The 15,638-nt window shown below is 31.9% G+C and overlaps 1 protein-coding gene across 2 annotated transcripts; it reads left to right on the top strand.

Moving 5' to 3' along the window:
- Positions 1 to 2,735: 2,735 nt before the first annotated feature.
- LOC128158086 (uncharacterized) lies at positions 2,736 to 6,894 on the top strand. 2 transcript variants are annotated; one of them, XM_052820789.1, is made up of 4 exons: positions 2,736 to 3,151; positions 3,989 to 4,114; positions 5,337 to 5,466; positions 6,749 to 6,894. In XM_052820789.1, the coding sequence occupies exons 1-4, from the start codon at positions 2,800 to 2,802 to the stop codon at positions 6,792 to 6,794; spliced, it is 654 nt and encodes a 217-aa protein (XP_052676749.1). In that variant the 5' UTR covers positions 2,736 to 2,799; the 3' UTR covers positions 6,795 to 6,894. The 2 variants fall into 2 exon arrangements, 1 of the variants encoding a protein (XP_052676749.1); XR_008239918.1 differs by lacking the exons at positions 2,736 to 3,151; positions 6,749 to 6,894 and having other exon boundaries at positions 3,364 to 4,077; positions 5,337 to 5,467.
- Positions 6,895 to 15,638: the final 8,744 nt, after the last annotated feature.

The raw sequence follows: 15,638 nt of genomic DNA, 5'->3' as shown, positions 1-15,638 counted from the left end.
CGGGCAGGTAGGTGGTCGTCATTACAAATTTATAGTTTTTCTTCTACAGAATGAAACCTAATTAATTAAATGCATATATGAGACTCCTCGGGTTATTTGCTACTCAGGTGACCGTTAAGGCCAATTGACCTCTTGTGTAACATTATGATATATAAGCCCACTGCTTTATACATTACATAAACAAATGTGTAAATGTCATTTAACAGAACGAAAGTACACCGATTACATACATGTACTGCTCAGTAGAGTATACAGATATTACGATACTTTCTAGTCATTTTCTCAAATTATTTAGGCAGTTGTTTGGCGTATATCAAAATCAAAATGTTGTGTGGGCAATTCTAAAATACGTGTATGAAATACTTCGCCTTTTGTTGCACACGTTTGGTTTTATATTTCTCAATGTCAAAAATATTTCTTCATCATCAATACATTCAACCTAATGTATACAAGACACGTTTGGAAATCATTATAAGTTAGTTTTGATTAACCAATTTATTTGCACCTTTTTAGGTCAGTTTAGGAAAGTTAGTCATCCCCCTCCCCCTCCAACGACGTCTAGGCCCCCCTCGGAACCCCGGATACCACAACCTCCTCCACCAAACCCTATTCTTCAACCATGCGTTGACAGACGACCACCACCAAAACGAAATGTAATCCAATGTTGACACCAGCGATGTCGCATTTCAAAAACATAGAAGACTATCAATATGTTTGAAATTGTGTGAAATTGTAAATAAAACGGTTTTTTTCATGTCTATGTATAAGTATTATTTATATTTTTGATAAAATCTTAAAATGATCGCAACCATTTTGCACTCTAAAACTAGACATCATTTTACATGTAATAATTAATAAATGTATACAACTTGTACTTTTAAAAATAAATCTCGCATATAAACGTTTATTTCTTGTTTTTATTACGGGCCGCCGGAAGGCGGTCCGTTATTTGATACACATTTAAATATTGTTACTGCGTTTCTGCGGGATAGTTCTTTTTTTAATAGAATTAATATTATGAATATTTTTATGAATTAAAAGTAAATATGCATGTTGAAATATGTTTTAAGCCTTTTAAAAAATATCACATATTTTTTGTTTTACTCGTAAATGAAAAATAGGTCATACTTAGTAGATTGTCGTGTTTGGCGCGTTTTTATCAAGACTATAATCCATTCGGAAAATTCCGGTATGCGGGGCATACTAAAGACCTGAAATACTAAAGACCTGAATGTCATTAAATTTGATATAAATGATATATTTGATTTTCTATGTGCCGTGTCAAAAAAATGACTTTGTGTGTGTATTTTTTATATTTCAAAGTAAAATATGGTAGATAATATCATGAAATGACATCCATATCAATTATTTACGCAAAAATATGACAGAAATGAAAATTTGAATTGACTGGAAAATTTGAACTAATCAATTTCTATTTTATCATGTGGTCCCTTGAAATCATATAAACTAATGCATTAAGTTTTCATTCAATTCAATGCAACAAAAAAGAAATGGTTTGAAATACATAATCTCCAAGAGAAAAATGATGAGTTGAACTTTGCATGTATTGTACAAATCAATGTGTTCTCCATTACTTCATACTATGGCAATGATCAAACAATTACCGTTAGAAATACGTACAGTGACGAACTCGATTCTTTATGATAATAGTAAAATGTTAAACTTCAAAACAAGTTGCTGAAAGGATATTTAAATTTACCATTAAAATTAGTACAAGCAACTTTTATTTTCTTCTTTGTGGTGTGTTTTTATGTAAACAACCAATGATTCATACATGTATTTATTAATGTTACTTAAACGTAGTGTTTGTTTATTCTTTACATCTATTGGTTGTTATTATTGTCACCTAGTCAGGTGACAATATTGATATTCATAGCACGGGCTATGAATGACCGTGAAAGTTATTGTGTACTAGTAAAGCCATTCGAAGGCTCTTTTTCGTGCAGTCAAGACACGTTTTGTCATGGAAGACTCTGGCGACGAAATTTCCTTATTAGACAAAGGCAAAACCAACCAAACTCAAAAAGAAGCTGCTGGAAATCCTCCACTGGATATTGCTGATGTGGTGAAGCTCGTCACGGGCGTTTTGCAGACCCAATTTCAAAATTTATCAGGTCAGCTCAAAGCAGAACAGTCGGAGTCTATCACTAAAAAATTAAAAGAAAATTCTATTTTGAAAATTAAATCTGAAGGGAATCGTGCACAGTACGAATTTAATGCCGAGATTCTCGAGGGTCTAGATAAACTAGAAACAAGAGCTTTTGACACTAAAGATAGCGACTCAGTTTCTATCATAGGAGATTTGCGGAAAAAATTAAAAACGCGCCAGAAACATATTCGAATCGCCGATTCCTCTCCAGCCGGGTGGAAAACAGTAAATGAATACCAGTCAAGAGAAATTGCGGACAACTCGGATGACGAGAAGAAAATTCGAAGTGCGGAAAACCGCGCCCTCCGACAACAAAAACAAGGGCAGAACAGGCGTTTTCACCCATATGGCACCTACAAGACTCCCCCAGCGGCGGCGGCAGGCTCGGCAGCCCAACTTAGTTCTTCTGTGCCTTCTGCTACTTCGTTTCAGCCATTCTTATACCAGCAACAGCCCTTTCGTGGCAAATCTGCACGGCGTCAACCACAGCCCAGTGACGTGTGCTTCAACTGTTTTTCCACAGGACACTGGAAAACCAACTGTCCCAAAAACAAGTCACAAAAAATTAAAAACGCGCCAGAAACATATTCGAATCGCCGATTCCTCTCCAGCCGGGTGGAAAACAGTAAATGAATACCAGTCAAGAGAAATTGCGGACAACTCGGATGACGAGAAGAAAATTCGAAGTGCGGAAAACCGCGCCCTCCGACAACAAAAACAAGGGCAGAACAGGCGTTTTCACCCATATGGCACCTACAAGACTCCCCCAGCGGCGGCGGCAGGCTCGGCAGCCCAGCTTAGTTCTTCTGTGCCTTCTGCTACTTCGTTTCAGCCATTCTTATACCATCAACAGCCCTTTCTTGGCAAATCTGCACGGCGTCAACCACAGCCCAGTGACGTGTGCTTCAACTGTTTTTCCACAGGACACTGGAAAACCAACTGTCCCAAAAACAAGTCACAAAGTCAATGATAAGTATAAAGGTTATAATGGCAATTCTACTATTGCTGGCCAGGTGAAATGCTTTCAGAACAATTATTTAAACCAAAGTTCATTGATAAAACCCAATTTGAAAAGAAATATTGGTAAATGGAGAGAAATTGGTACAAATCCATTCATTTTGAAAGTTATTGAATCTGGCTATGAAATTTCTTTCGTTTCAAATCCACCTACAATGTGTTTTCGTGATAACAAATCTGCCATTCACAATGTTGAATTTGTTTCTTCAGAAATTTCAGACTTGCTGAAATATAAACGTATTATAGAAGTTCCTTTTCAGCCGTTTGTGTGCAGTCCCCTGAGTGTCGCAGAAAATAAAAACAAAAAGAGGTTGATTCTTGATCTCAGTAGGTTAAATAAGGACGTAAAGTATGAAAAAATAAAGTTTGAAGACTGGAAGACGGCATTAGATTATTTCGAAAAGGGTTTTTATTGCATAAAATTTGATCTGAAATCAGGATACCATCATATAGATATAGCTGAAGAATATCAGAATTATCTAGGGTTTCAGTGGGATAATAAATATTACTGCTTTACAGTTCTGCCATTTGGTCTTTCATCAGCTCCATTTATTTTTACTAAATGTTTAAGACCTCTGGTGAAGTTTTTGAGAAAAAGTGGTATAATGATTGTATTGTATCTAGATGATGGGTTAGTATTTGCTTCAACTGAGAGTCAATGTATTTTAGATTCTAATTTCATTCAGAAAACATTGTCAGAAACTGGACTGGTGGTCAATATAGACAAATCAAAGTTTATTCCAACGCAAATTATTGAATGGTTAGGTTTAACATGGAATTCAAATTCATTTTCCATTTCAGTTCCGGATAGACGAATAGAAGACGCTGTTTGTTGTTTGAAGAAAGTTATTGGTCGTTTCCCAGATATAACAGCGAGAGAACTGGCACAAGTAGTTGGAAAAATCATTTCTATGACACCAGTAATGGGTAACATGTGTAATATAATGACACGATTTTCTTCTATGGAAATAGCTGTAAAAGAATTATGGGACTCAAAATTATTATTCAAACATAGATATCAAGTTTTTGGAGAATTGAATTTCTGGATAAAATGTATTCCTTGTAAAAATACAAGATTTTTACATTCTGTTAAGAGAAAAAATGTAATCATTTATTCAGATGCAAGCAACTCAGCATCAAGTGCATATACAGTTGAAGTTAAATTCTAAGGTGTTCCATTTGATGTGGAAAGATGATGAGAAAAATATGAGTTCGACATGGAGAGAGTTGAAGGCCATAGAATTGGCGTTGGCATCTTTTAAGAATGAATTACAAGAAACGACAGTGAAGTGGTTTACTGATAACCAAAGTTGTGAGAAAATAGTACACTCTGGTAGCATGAAGCACCATTTACAAGTTATAGCATATAATATTTTCAAAATGTGCGCCGATAGCAAAATTTCACTTGATGTTCAGTGGATTCCGAGATCAGAAAACGACAAAGCAGATTTTCTTAGTAAAATCATAGATCATGATGATTGGGAAGTTACTGTAGAATTTTTTGATTTTGTTAGTTTAATGTTCGGACCATTCACTGTAGACAGATTTGCAAATTTTAATAATCGTAAATTGCTTAGATACAACTCAAAATTTTGGAATCCTGAATCAGAGGCTGTAGACTGTTTTACAAAAAAATGGGAGGGGGAGAATAATTGGCTAGTTCCTCCCATTCATTTAATAGTCTCTTCCATAAAACATTTACTAAATTGTAAGGCCTACGGTGTTCTTGTAGTACCAAACTGGCCGTCTGCTGTTTTTTGGCCAATATTATTTGATGAAAATTTTTATTATATGTGAAAGACGTGTTATTGTTTAAAGATACAAGGGAGATAATCATTCAAGGTCAGAACAAAAACTGCTTGTTTGGTTCTATATTTTTCGGTTCTGGAATACTTGTGGTACGATTGGATGCTACTAATTTGTAACGAATGAAGGTGTATTGCAGATGACATGGGTCCTGGTACATCTTATTTTAAATTATGGTTCTTGCTTATATGTGGCGAATACGAACTGTTGATGTATTGCAGTTGAATAATGGTCCTAATACATCAGAGGGTGTATTGCAGATGATGAAGGTCCTGATACACCACAAATATTGTAATTTGAAATGAAGATATTGATGTTCTGTTTGTACAAACACATTTTTCAGATATATTTAAAGTGGGCAGATGGATGGGCATTAACAACGAAAGTAAAGATCGCCGTCTTGAGGAACTCGCATCAGAACTACCTCGATATTGTATAACATCCAAGGCTGACAACACAGCAAAACAATACAGGTACGCTTTTAACACCTTTTGCAAATGGTGTAACAGCTTTAATCCTGTGATTACTCCTCTTCCTGCTTCGGAAACCAACGTTGCATTGTATATCATTCATTTGGCAAAGCAATACAAATCATTGGGGAAAATTCATTCAGCTGCGCATGCTATTAGCTGGGCACAAAGCCTAGCAGGCTATGTAGACCCATGTGATTCTATCCTCGTCAAAAATATTAAGGAGGGGGCAATCAGAGAAACATTAAAACCTGTGACCAAAAAAGAACCTATTACGCCAGAGCATTTGAAGGCCCTGGTTTCTACATTTGGAAAGAATGACAATTTGTATAATTTGATAACGTTGTGTATGTGTTTTTTAGGTTTTGCTGGGTTCCTGAGATTCTCAGAAATTGTAAATATTCGTTATTTAGATATATGTTTACAGAATAATTGTGTGGAAATTAACATTGTTAACAGCAAGACAGATGTGTATAAAACTGGTCAAAAAGTTTGTATAGCTAGAACGTTCTGTGACACATGTCCTGTAAATATCTTAGAAAAGTTCTTAAGATTGTCAGATGCTGACATGCATTCTTCTCAATACTTGTTTAGATCGGTGTCTTTTTGTAAAAAGTCTAATTCTTATAGACTTAGAACGGATAATCGTCCGATTTCATATACAAGAGCAAGGGAGATAATATTGGACGCACTAGAAAAGATTGGTTTAGAGAAGTCAAAATTTGGTGTACATAGTTTAAGATCGGGCGGTGCTACTTCTGCAGCAGCCGCAGGGGTTTGTGATAGATTGTTTAAAAAGCATGGGCGGTGGCGGTCGGATAGGGCAAAAGATGGCTATGTGAAAGAAAATTTATCTGAAAAACTTAAAGTCACAAAAAATCTTGGCATTTAGCGAGTTTTCTTTTCTTCTTTATCTTCGAATTAATTAAAACTGCACTTTCAGAGCGCTTCACATCCTACTCACGAGTTTGTGTTTATTTCATAAATATTTTATGTTCGTTTGAGTGAAACGAATAAGAACATAAATGTTTTTATTAATGTTACTTAAACACGTGGTAGTGTTTGTTTATTCTTTACATCTATAGGTTGTTATTATTGTCACCTAGTTAGGTGACAATATTGATATTCATAGCACGGGCTATGAATGACCGTGAAAGTTATTGTGTACTAGTAAAGCCATTCGAAGGCTCTTTTTCGTGCAGTCATTTAAGTCCCACCCACCCGCCCTTTTCTTCATATTGTATAATATATAGATGTATCTAAAATTTGTAATTTTATTTTGTAGATGTGGAAGATTTGGTTTAGAAAGAAAGAAATTTTTGTTATATTGAAATTAATTAAAACTGCACTTTCAGAGCGCTTCACATCCTACTCACGAGTTTGTGTTTATTTCATAAATATTTTATGTTCGTTTGAGTGAAACGAATAAGAACATAAAACAATTATATTTTTGCGGCCCATTTGACGCTTGTGTCAAGATGATTTCGTGTTATACATTGATATCCGATTGGAATTCTTACAGAGGAAAATTCATAATATTCAAGATATTCTCTGTTAAAAGGGCTCGATGGTCATTTTTAGACTGTATTGATCTCCTTTAGAAGAAAAGCTGTATATATAAATGTAGGAAAATACCCAGATTTTAAAGGTAAAATATATGGATATTTTCTTTACTAGATAATACCGAGCGCAGCGAGAGGCGGGCGAAGCCCGCCTCGCGAAGCGAGGATTAATGGTAACACGTATATATAAGAAAATCAGTGAAAAATGAAAGTTGAATCAGGGGTACTAAGGCCCAAAAAATTTTCTTCCAGCCATGGGCGCCGCCATATTGGCCGCCATTTTGTTTTTGAAAAGTTAGTTCGATCATTGATTGACTGGTACTTATCGATGTTTATTGCCCCTAAACTCGATTTAATAAGTTCCAATGTTTTAATAGAAGGTAATTTGAATTAAAAGAAATAAGTTTTAATAGTGCTTCAATCAAGAAACACTATTTGTTCTATGTGTGTCTTATCAAATTATCAGATGGAAAATGAAAACATTAACGCCAAGGAACTGATCTTTAAGATTCTGAATAAAGTATTCAATTTTATTACATTGGCATTCATATGAATTAAATTGATGAACAATGAAAGAAGAATTAAAAACAAATTCCGAATCACGTAAGTCTCTTCGGCTATTTCCGAAGACGTTTTACGTCTGAAATATGACGTCATAATGTAGACTGAGCACGCGACATTTAGTTTAACTCTGACGAATGATTTGAGAAGGCAATCATGCTGGCGGATCCTACTGTGTGCGTTTTAAATAGATTTTATTATACAAAAATCAAACTGCACTGTGTTAAATCTGCGCTCGGTCCAACGGTCACACCGTTTACATATTAGTTTATAGCTTAACAAGTCATATGTTGTGTAGATCTATTGATTAAGTTTGTTGACCATTTTGCCTCATTGAGGATAGAAGGGGAATTTGAAACATACAGTTCATATGAATGTAGATACATGTAATCTTGCGTGTATTCATAATCACGTTTACATGTATAATAATGACATCAACACACCACGATATTAAATGAATACAGCATGTTAAATCCTCCAGTAGAAATAAGTTATCCCACCTTCAGGTTAGCTAAAATGTTAATGTTTTTACAAATTCTGAAGTGATTAAGTTTACCTATTATAAATAGGATGTTCCTGTACGTATAGTAGGCAATGAAACATGTATGGAAAATATTTTGTTTTATATTTTATCTAGTTACATTGATGTTTAAGAAAATACATGTAGAACGAATTTGATGATATAAATTCTTGCCACTGGCAGTGAGTACAGGGATTTCAACATCTCCACTACGTACCTTAGAATACAATAATTATAAAAGAAATATTAATCTCATAAGTATATCGCGCTCGTCTTCGTCTCTACTATCTATCACTCACTTTTGCACAATTATTCTTCGCACTTAATCCTGCATCTAATAATACTTAAGCTTGTGTTTCTTCGTTAACAATATCGACTTTTGTACAATACCTCTGCCTTTCCACAAAACTCATAATTTTGTTTGATGAGGTAATGATTAACATTTACATCAGTCATGACAAATGAGCACCACAGAAACAAAAACGATTGAGTCTCATGACATAAAATGACATTGAAATCAATTTATTTATATTTTTTACGAACAGAACGAACTTTCTTTAAGGGGTCGCTCCTCTCGTTTTGGGTAACTATTTTATGTCACCTCCTATCTAACTATATTTGCATCGTATATTAATTCTTTGTGTATATTCAAAAGTTACAATTCCAAAAAAAAAAAACCATATTGAATAAAATTGTTAAATTTTTTTTAAATATTTTCAGAGTTTAGTAAATAGTTGCCCGTCCACTTCATTTGAATACTTCAAATAAAGATGTAAATACACACAAAAAATTCTTTTTGTATATTCAAAAGTTACAATTCCAAAAAAAAAACCCCATATTGAATAAAATTGTTAAAATTTTTTTAATATTTTCAGAGTTTAGTAAAGGGCTATATTTTGTGGCGGAAGCATTTCAAGAAGAAAATGAACAATTTTCATAACTCAATACAGTAAAAAATTGTTATAGAGAACACGCTTGCAATGAATTGACGAAGTAAAATCGCCAGTCCCTGGGACTTCGTTATAAGCGTGTTTTACTGTAGTTATCGAGTACTGTGTTTCTAGCGTTCAAATTTGCGGCGTATTCTAAACTTCCAGATAGTTTGTGTATTATAATATATTCATGTGGTTCTGAAAAACAATTTTGAAAAATATTTAAATATTTGATATTTCATAGATGTTTAGAAAAAATCCAAATTTTGCCTAAAATTAGCTTATTTCATGTCATGTCTCAATTTTTTTTTGTGATGTGACCCCTACCTTTTTTTTACTCTTATATGATACATATTTGTATGTATTACTATTACTTTTTATTTGCGTTATAATTTGATAACTCGAAAATTTTGTAACAATCTTTACATTTGCTGTTGCATTTATTATGTACTGGCATTTGAAGCCATTGGTAAAGCAAGTTTTTTTAAACTTTGACTTTGATATAAATTTTATAGTCACTTCGTGTGATCAACTTCATACTTATTGAAATTATAACTAAATATTGGTTCAAACTATAAATGTTTGTTTGATTTCGTCAAATAATCAATTTCCATGCCTAATTTAAGCAATAAATTCAAATATTATCATTTCTGTTTGGGGCCCCATATTTCCAAAAAATGACGTGACATAGGTCACAAATAAAATAAATGAAAATTTAAGGTAACCATCTTTACATCCATGATGTTTTTGATGATTGAAATTACTAGCATTTCAGGTGCCAACCTCTTACCCCTTTATAATTACATTTTTAACTGTCTTTGTCTGTGAAATCATAACGAATTAATTTTGAACCCTAAAAACTAATAACTTCATAAAATATGAGTGACACAAAACGGGCGTGTCTTATTGCGTAAAAAACGGTATTGGCTGCTCCGTATAGTAATACATAGCATGTGCTACATAAAAAATAGTGCTTTTAAAATAATGTTATATATATATATATATATATATATATATATATATATATATATATATATATATATATATATATATATATATATATATATATATATATTTGCAAGCAATGTTTTGTTCGTTGATGTGGAGAATGCAGAATGTTTTTTTTCAATCTCTTCTGTACTAATTGCAACCGACACAAAAGATGACCTGCTTAAATATTTGATAAAGAATTTTATTGAAAATCAAATAAAACTTCATCAAGGAACTGTTAATTAGATAAAGTATAAAAAATGTGCTATTTTGAAAATCTAGACTTAAAACCATGGGTTGGGTTATTCATAAATCATATGAAGATAGCGAATATTGTAGGAATAGTTCAAGTTACCCCGACAGGGAGTTATCGTGTTTAACTGTTCTTTTTATTTAGGGTTAAAATGAAGTTTATTTTCTGTTGCCATAATTCATGCAGCAATGTGAAAAATATATATTCTGTTTCAAATTATACCAACATAGTACATAAAATATGGTTTATTGTAACCGTTTTTTTTTCATGATAAATTAAATAGAAACCATTAAAAAGACTTATCAATCCGTTATTAATTATAATTAAGCAGAAAATGGAAGTTTTAAAATCAATATATATATATATATATATATATATATATATATATATATATATATATATATATATATATATATATATATATATATATATATATATATATATATAATTGTAAAGCTCACTTTCTACAACATCAAGTTCTAAACTTTTGCATATTCAGAAGTTCAAAGTGAAGTTAGTGCATCCAGACACTGGTTTAATTGACATCAGTGACAATCACTGTCTCATAAATACGCGAAAATCAATAACCCTCGCGTTAGTTGTTTAATTACATTGAACACATCAATGTCATAAGTCTGTTATTTTAATCTATATTAAGATTTATTGTCTACAATGCATTAATGCCGAAAAGTTTTCTATTTACATGACGTATGTGTTGTAAACTGTCGTAACTGACAAATTTCTGAAACCTTTTATTCCTACTGCTATGCATTCAGTGTATGTGCACTTCCTCGAGTTCAGAGACTGAACGAGTTCTGAACGACCCAAATGATTGATATATTATATGTCAGACACATGGCTCCTCAGATATGAGGAAAACAACATTTGTCAAAGATTGTCCGATGAATCAACAAACAATTCAAAACGGCCCTGGTTTTTTCCCATACAGGAATGGTTGGATACAGAAAAGATTTCATAATAAGTTGCAATCTTCAGGCAAAAACGAATAAGTTAGAAATTTTTAAAGTATATGTCCAAAAACGCGAATATCCCTCTAGCATTAAAAAGTCTTGAAAGTTCATTCAGAGTATCTTGAACCAGTTTGTGTAAATAATGCAGTGATTATAGTGGTTGTGATGACATTTTGGAGTCTAATGACAAGACAAATTCATTATTACTACATGCGTATCAATATACTTGTGACAATAACAAATACCCTTTCAATTAGTACCGAAAATATTTATAAATTATTTAGATTATAATATGGCTAGATATTCATTTTTAGCCACTGTGTTTGATATCTACGCAATATAAAACACTGTATTCCAAAAGTTGCATATATGTACGGTCCATATAACTAAATATTAACATTATATAATATTATTAAAATTATTTAGATTCATATGCCAGATAAAGCAGCAGTCGTTAAATGAGAGAGAGAGAGAGAGAGAGAGAGAGAGAGAGAGAGAGAGAGAGATGACTACCAACATAACAAAAACACAGAAGGTCAGACGCAAATTAAGTTATTCAAAAGATTTACTTCTGGTTTAAAAACACTTCAGACAACTAGATGTATGCAAATTTTGTAAAAAAAATTTAATAATAGTAATAATAGTAAATAAATAAATTTATTTATAATCGAACAAAATTGTATTAAATTCAAAAATTAAACTTGTAAAAAGTAATTAAATGAATGAGTCTCTATGATTTCAAAAGGATTATTAACATTTTATTTTTCTTTAGCTTTAAAGTAATATCTTAAAGTTACGAATTAAAAGAAGTTGAAATGGTTGTAATTAAATAATACGTTTGAGTTTTTTTTTGAAGATAAAGCAATACGTGTAACTTACATTCAATATGATACTATTTCATACCAATTTCAATTTTAAGATTGAATAATATTCAGTTTGGAGGAGAAATAAAAATATGATGATAAAATATTTGCCAACCAATTCAATATAATCAAAGAATCCCTACAGGCTATATCAGTGAGACATCTTGCGGACGACTCTGTTCCAATCTACGGGAGTCCTCGGCTTTTTCTTATATGAAAAACTTTTGCTACTGCTACAATATCAAACCGAAAGATGATAAGGTCTTCACAACACTGAGAGGAGTTGTGTACTACTCAAAAGAGCATATTACAAAATTTATTGGTATTTATTAAGACATATATCTATACATTTCAATCTTTTATGCATGTAAATAAATTTCGATTCAATATTGATATCTTTAATGTAATCTTTGTGTGTTTCCAAATTTTAGAGGTTTACTGGAGCAGCATGAGGAAAAAGTAAATTTTAATTCATAATGAATCATATTTCAGAGTGTGCGGACAAAATGTACACATACCTGGATGATATCGATCTCTGCGTCCAAATAAAAAGAATTGCACAGACATTGCCGAGAAATGTCGATCAGACAGAGGTCATCTCATTACATTTGACATCACTGAAAAACCCCATGCTTTGTCGACATTAGTTCTCCAAAATAGTATGTTAATTTAATGAAATTCAGAAAAATAAAAATACTGGCAAAATTGTTTTGTTTTTAAATTAAACATTGGTTTTTAATAATTGTTTTTCATCTCCAAACTGACACCATATGGCCAGTATATGAACTAGTTTTCTTTCAGTTTAAAACTATTTCGATCCTTAATAGATACCTACACATTAAGATAGCGTAGTTTGAAAAAAAAACCAATGGCCTTTTTTCATTAGCTATATATCACATTGGACTAGAGAAGATAGAAGGAAGCTGGAGATGGACACGAGACAGTACACTAGTATTTGACCCAAGTCTGTGGTATGCTAATGAACCCAACGGTCAAAGTTTACTATGTGGCTGTTTTGTTTTCAATGTTGGCGTATTTGGCGGAAGGCCTGTTGCTGATGTCCCCTGCACCACCCTACTCCATATTATATGTGAATTGTGAACTTTTGGCTTAATAAACCAATAAGGATCAATTGATATTGAAGAAAGCACAGTTCTTTGAAAGAAATTTATCCAGCAACAATTTGGTTTACACAGTTGGTAAAAATTTATATATTTTCAGCTCAAAAAGTGAATATTTCTTAAAATGTTTGTATTCTAATTTTCAAACTACTTTGAAACTCTTTACGGATGTTAAATAACATCCATGAAATCATATTAACATTTTCTCCCTGTTTCCGTGTTTCTTCCTATATAAGTCTTAAGATAACTAAATGTTGTTCAAAATGAAGAATGAATTATCTTTTTGAAATATACGGCAAAAACGATGTGGGTACTAGAGCTTTTAGTAAAATGTATTGTGCATGCTGTCTTTAATATCTGTGGAGCGTAGTTGCCCGTCCACTTCATTTGAATACTTCAAATAAAGATGTAAATACACACAAGAGTGTTTTGTTTGTTTGCTCGTGTTAGAACATTGTTGCAAATAGTGCATTGTAATTTTTCAATTTTGATTTTTTTTTCTGCAATAACTGCAACCTACACACATGTAAAGGATATTGGAATAACATCGTTTAAAAACTAAGACGGCATTAAGAATTCGTTAAACAAAAAAATGTTTCACTGAAAGTTAATATAATAAACTCTAATCAGGGTGATTCATACGACATATGAAGACAGCGAGCATTGTAGTAAAAAAGGTGAGCAACACAAAGGGTTAGGTATTTTCAACAAGAATGTAATTTTCTATGTAGAGTTTAAATCTAGTTCATTTTCTGTTTGCTGGAAAGGAAAGACTTTGAAATAGTTTTGAATTTTGCCTAAATCTTGTAAAATGAATTATTTTTCCCTCTCCTTGGTTATAGATAAATTAAATCCTAAAACCCCATTTTCAATATTTTGCATAAAATGAATACAAGTAAAAGTAAAAAAAAAAATAACTACGTGCAGAATAAGAATTAAAAAACTGACGTCAATGCACCCAGAAGCTGGTTTTTAAATTGAAACATCTCATATCCTCGAAAATCAGTAGTTGTCTGAATACCTTTTAGCTAATCAGTGGCATCTTTCTTTAATTTTGATAAATTTATCGACTAAAACGCAATTAAACCCAAAGGCATTCTATTTACATGTACCCTATTCAAATAATGCAGATGTTGTAATCCAACGCAACTGACATATGTCTGGGACCTTTTTAATTCTAATTGGCATAAATTCAGTTAATGTGCACTGATTAAACGAGGTCTTATTGATAGAATTCAAACCTTTCGATATACTAATGTTGGATATGGATGATAGTCATTCTTATTCAAACAATATTCATAAAAGATTGTTCGACAAATCATAGACATCGGAATGCCATTTTCAATTATGTAAAGATTAAATACTGAATAGGTTTCGTCAGTAAAGTCATAGGAGTCAGCATACATTCATCCTCTCCCTCTTCCATTTCAAAGAAATACATCATGAAATAAATCGAAACAAGTTAACCCAACAGTCACAGACAAACAATGAATAAGTGATTCAAAGAACACTCTAAGAGAGAAGACATCCAATAATAATGTTCCATATTCAGGAACAGTTCAAAAAGAAATAAAACAAGGGTAATTCTGCGTGTTTTTTTTTTTTTTTTTTTTTTTTTTTTTTTTTTTTTTTAGACAAAATGGCTAAATAAGAGTGCCAAGTTCAAATGGTGTTCAAACAAGAGTATCGTAGTACATTTATGATCCAAAATATAAACATTTGGTCACTGCTAATTGGATAACATTTTTGCACCTGAGTGCAATTTTCAGACCTTTGATCTAGACATGTATTAATGTAACTGGATTTCCCAGCAATAATGATGTTATATTTTTATACTCTGTAATATATTATGATAAAATAAATATGACATAATTGTATAATATCAAGTCATAAAATACATTCATACATTATTACAATAGAATTACCTTTATATACATTTCCATTGAAATATACACAATTCATCATTCCCATATACATATAAATTCAGTCAGTCCAAGATCAAAAAGACACAATTAAGGGAAAGAACTCTTATCAATTTTAACATACAAAAGTTATCTTTCTTTTACAATAAAATATTAAAATACACAATTAAACAAATAAATCATACCAATTTATGGAATTGAGTCCGGTTCCAAACACCGTTCAATTATCTTCAATTACTGATGTTAATTGATCTGAATATTAAATATATATATCTAAATACATGTTCCTTACATATATTTCCTATTCACAATATAAAACACTTTAATATTTTCTATGATATATTAAGCTGTATTTCATATGCTTGTCCATCAGATGTACCTACATCTGACACAATGAAAAAATACAATTTTACTTATCAGATTTATCTACATCTGATATATATATAATATTTACAAAGTAATTCCTTCTAAATTCTTAAT

The sequence above is a fragment of the Crassostrea angulata genome, chromosome 8 (genome assembly GCF_025612915.1).
Source record: "Crassostrea angulata isolate pt1a10 chromosome 8, ASM2561291v2, whole genome shotgun sequence".
Lineage (NCBI taxonomy): Eukaryota > Metazoa > Mollusca > Bivalvia > Ostreida > Ostreidae > Magallana > Magallana angulata.
This window is presented reverse-complemented; position numbering and strand designations above follow the sequence as displayed.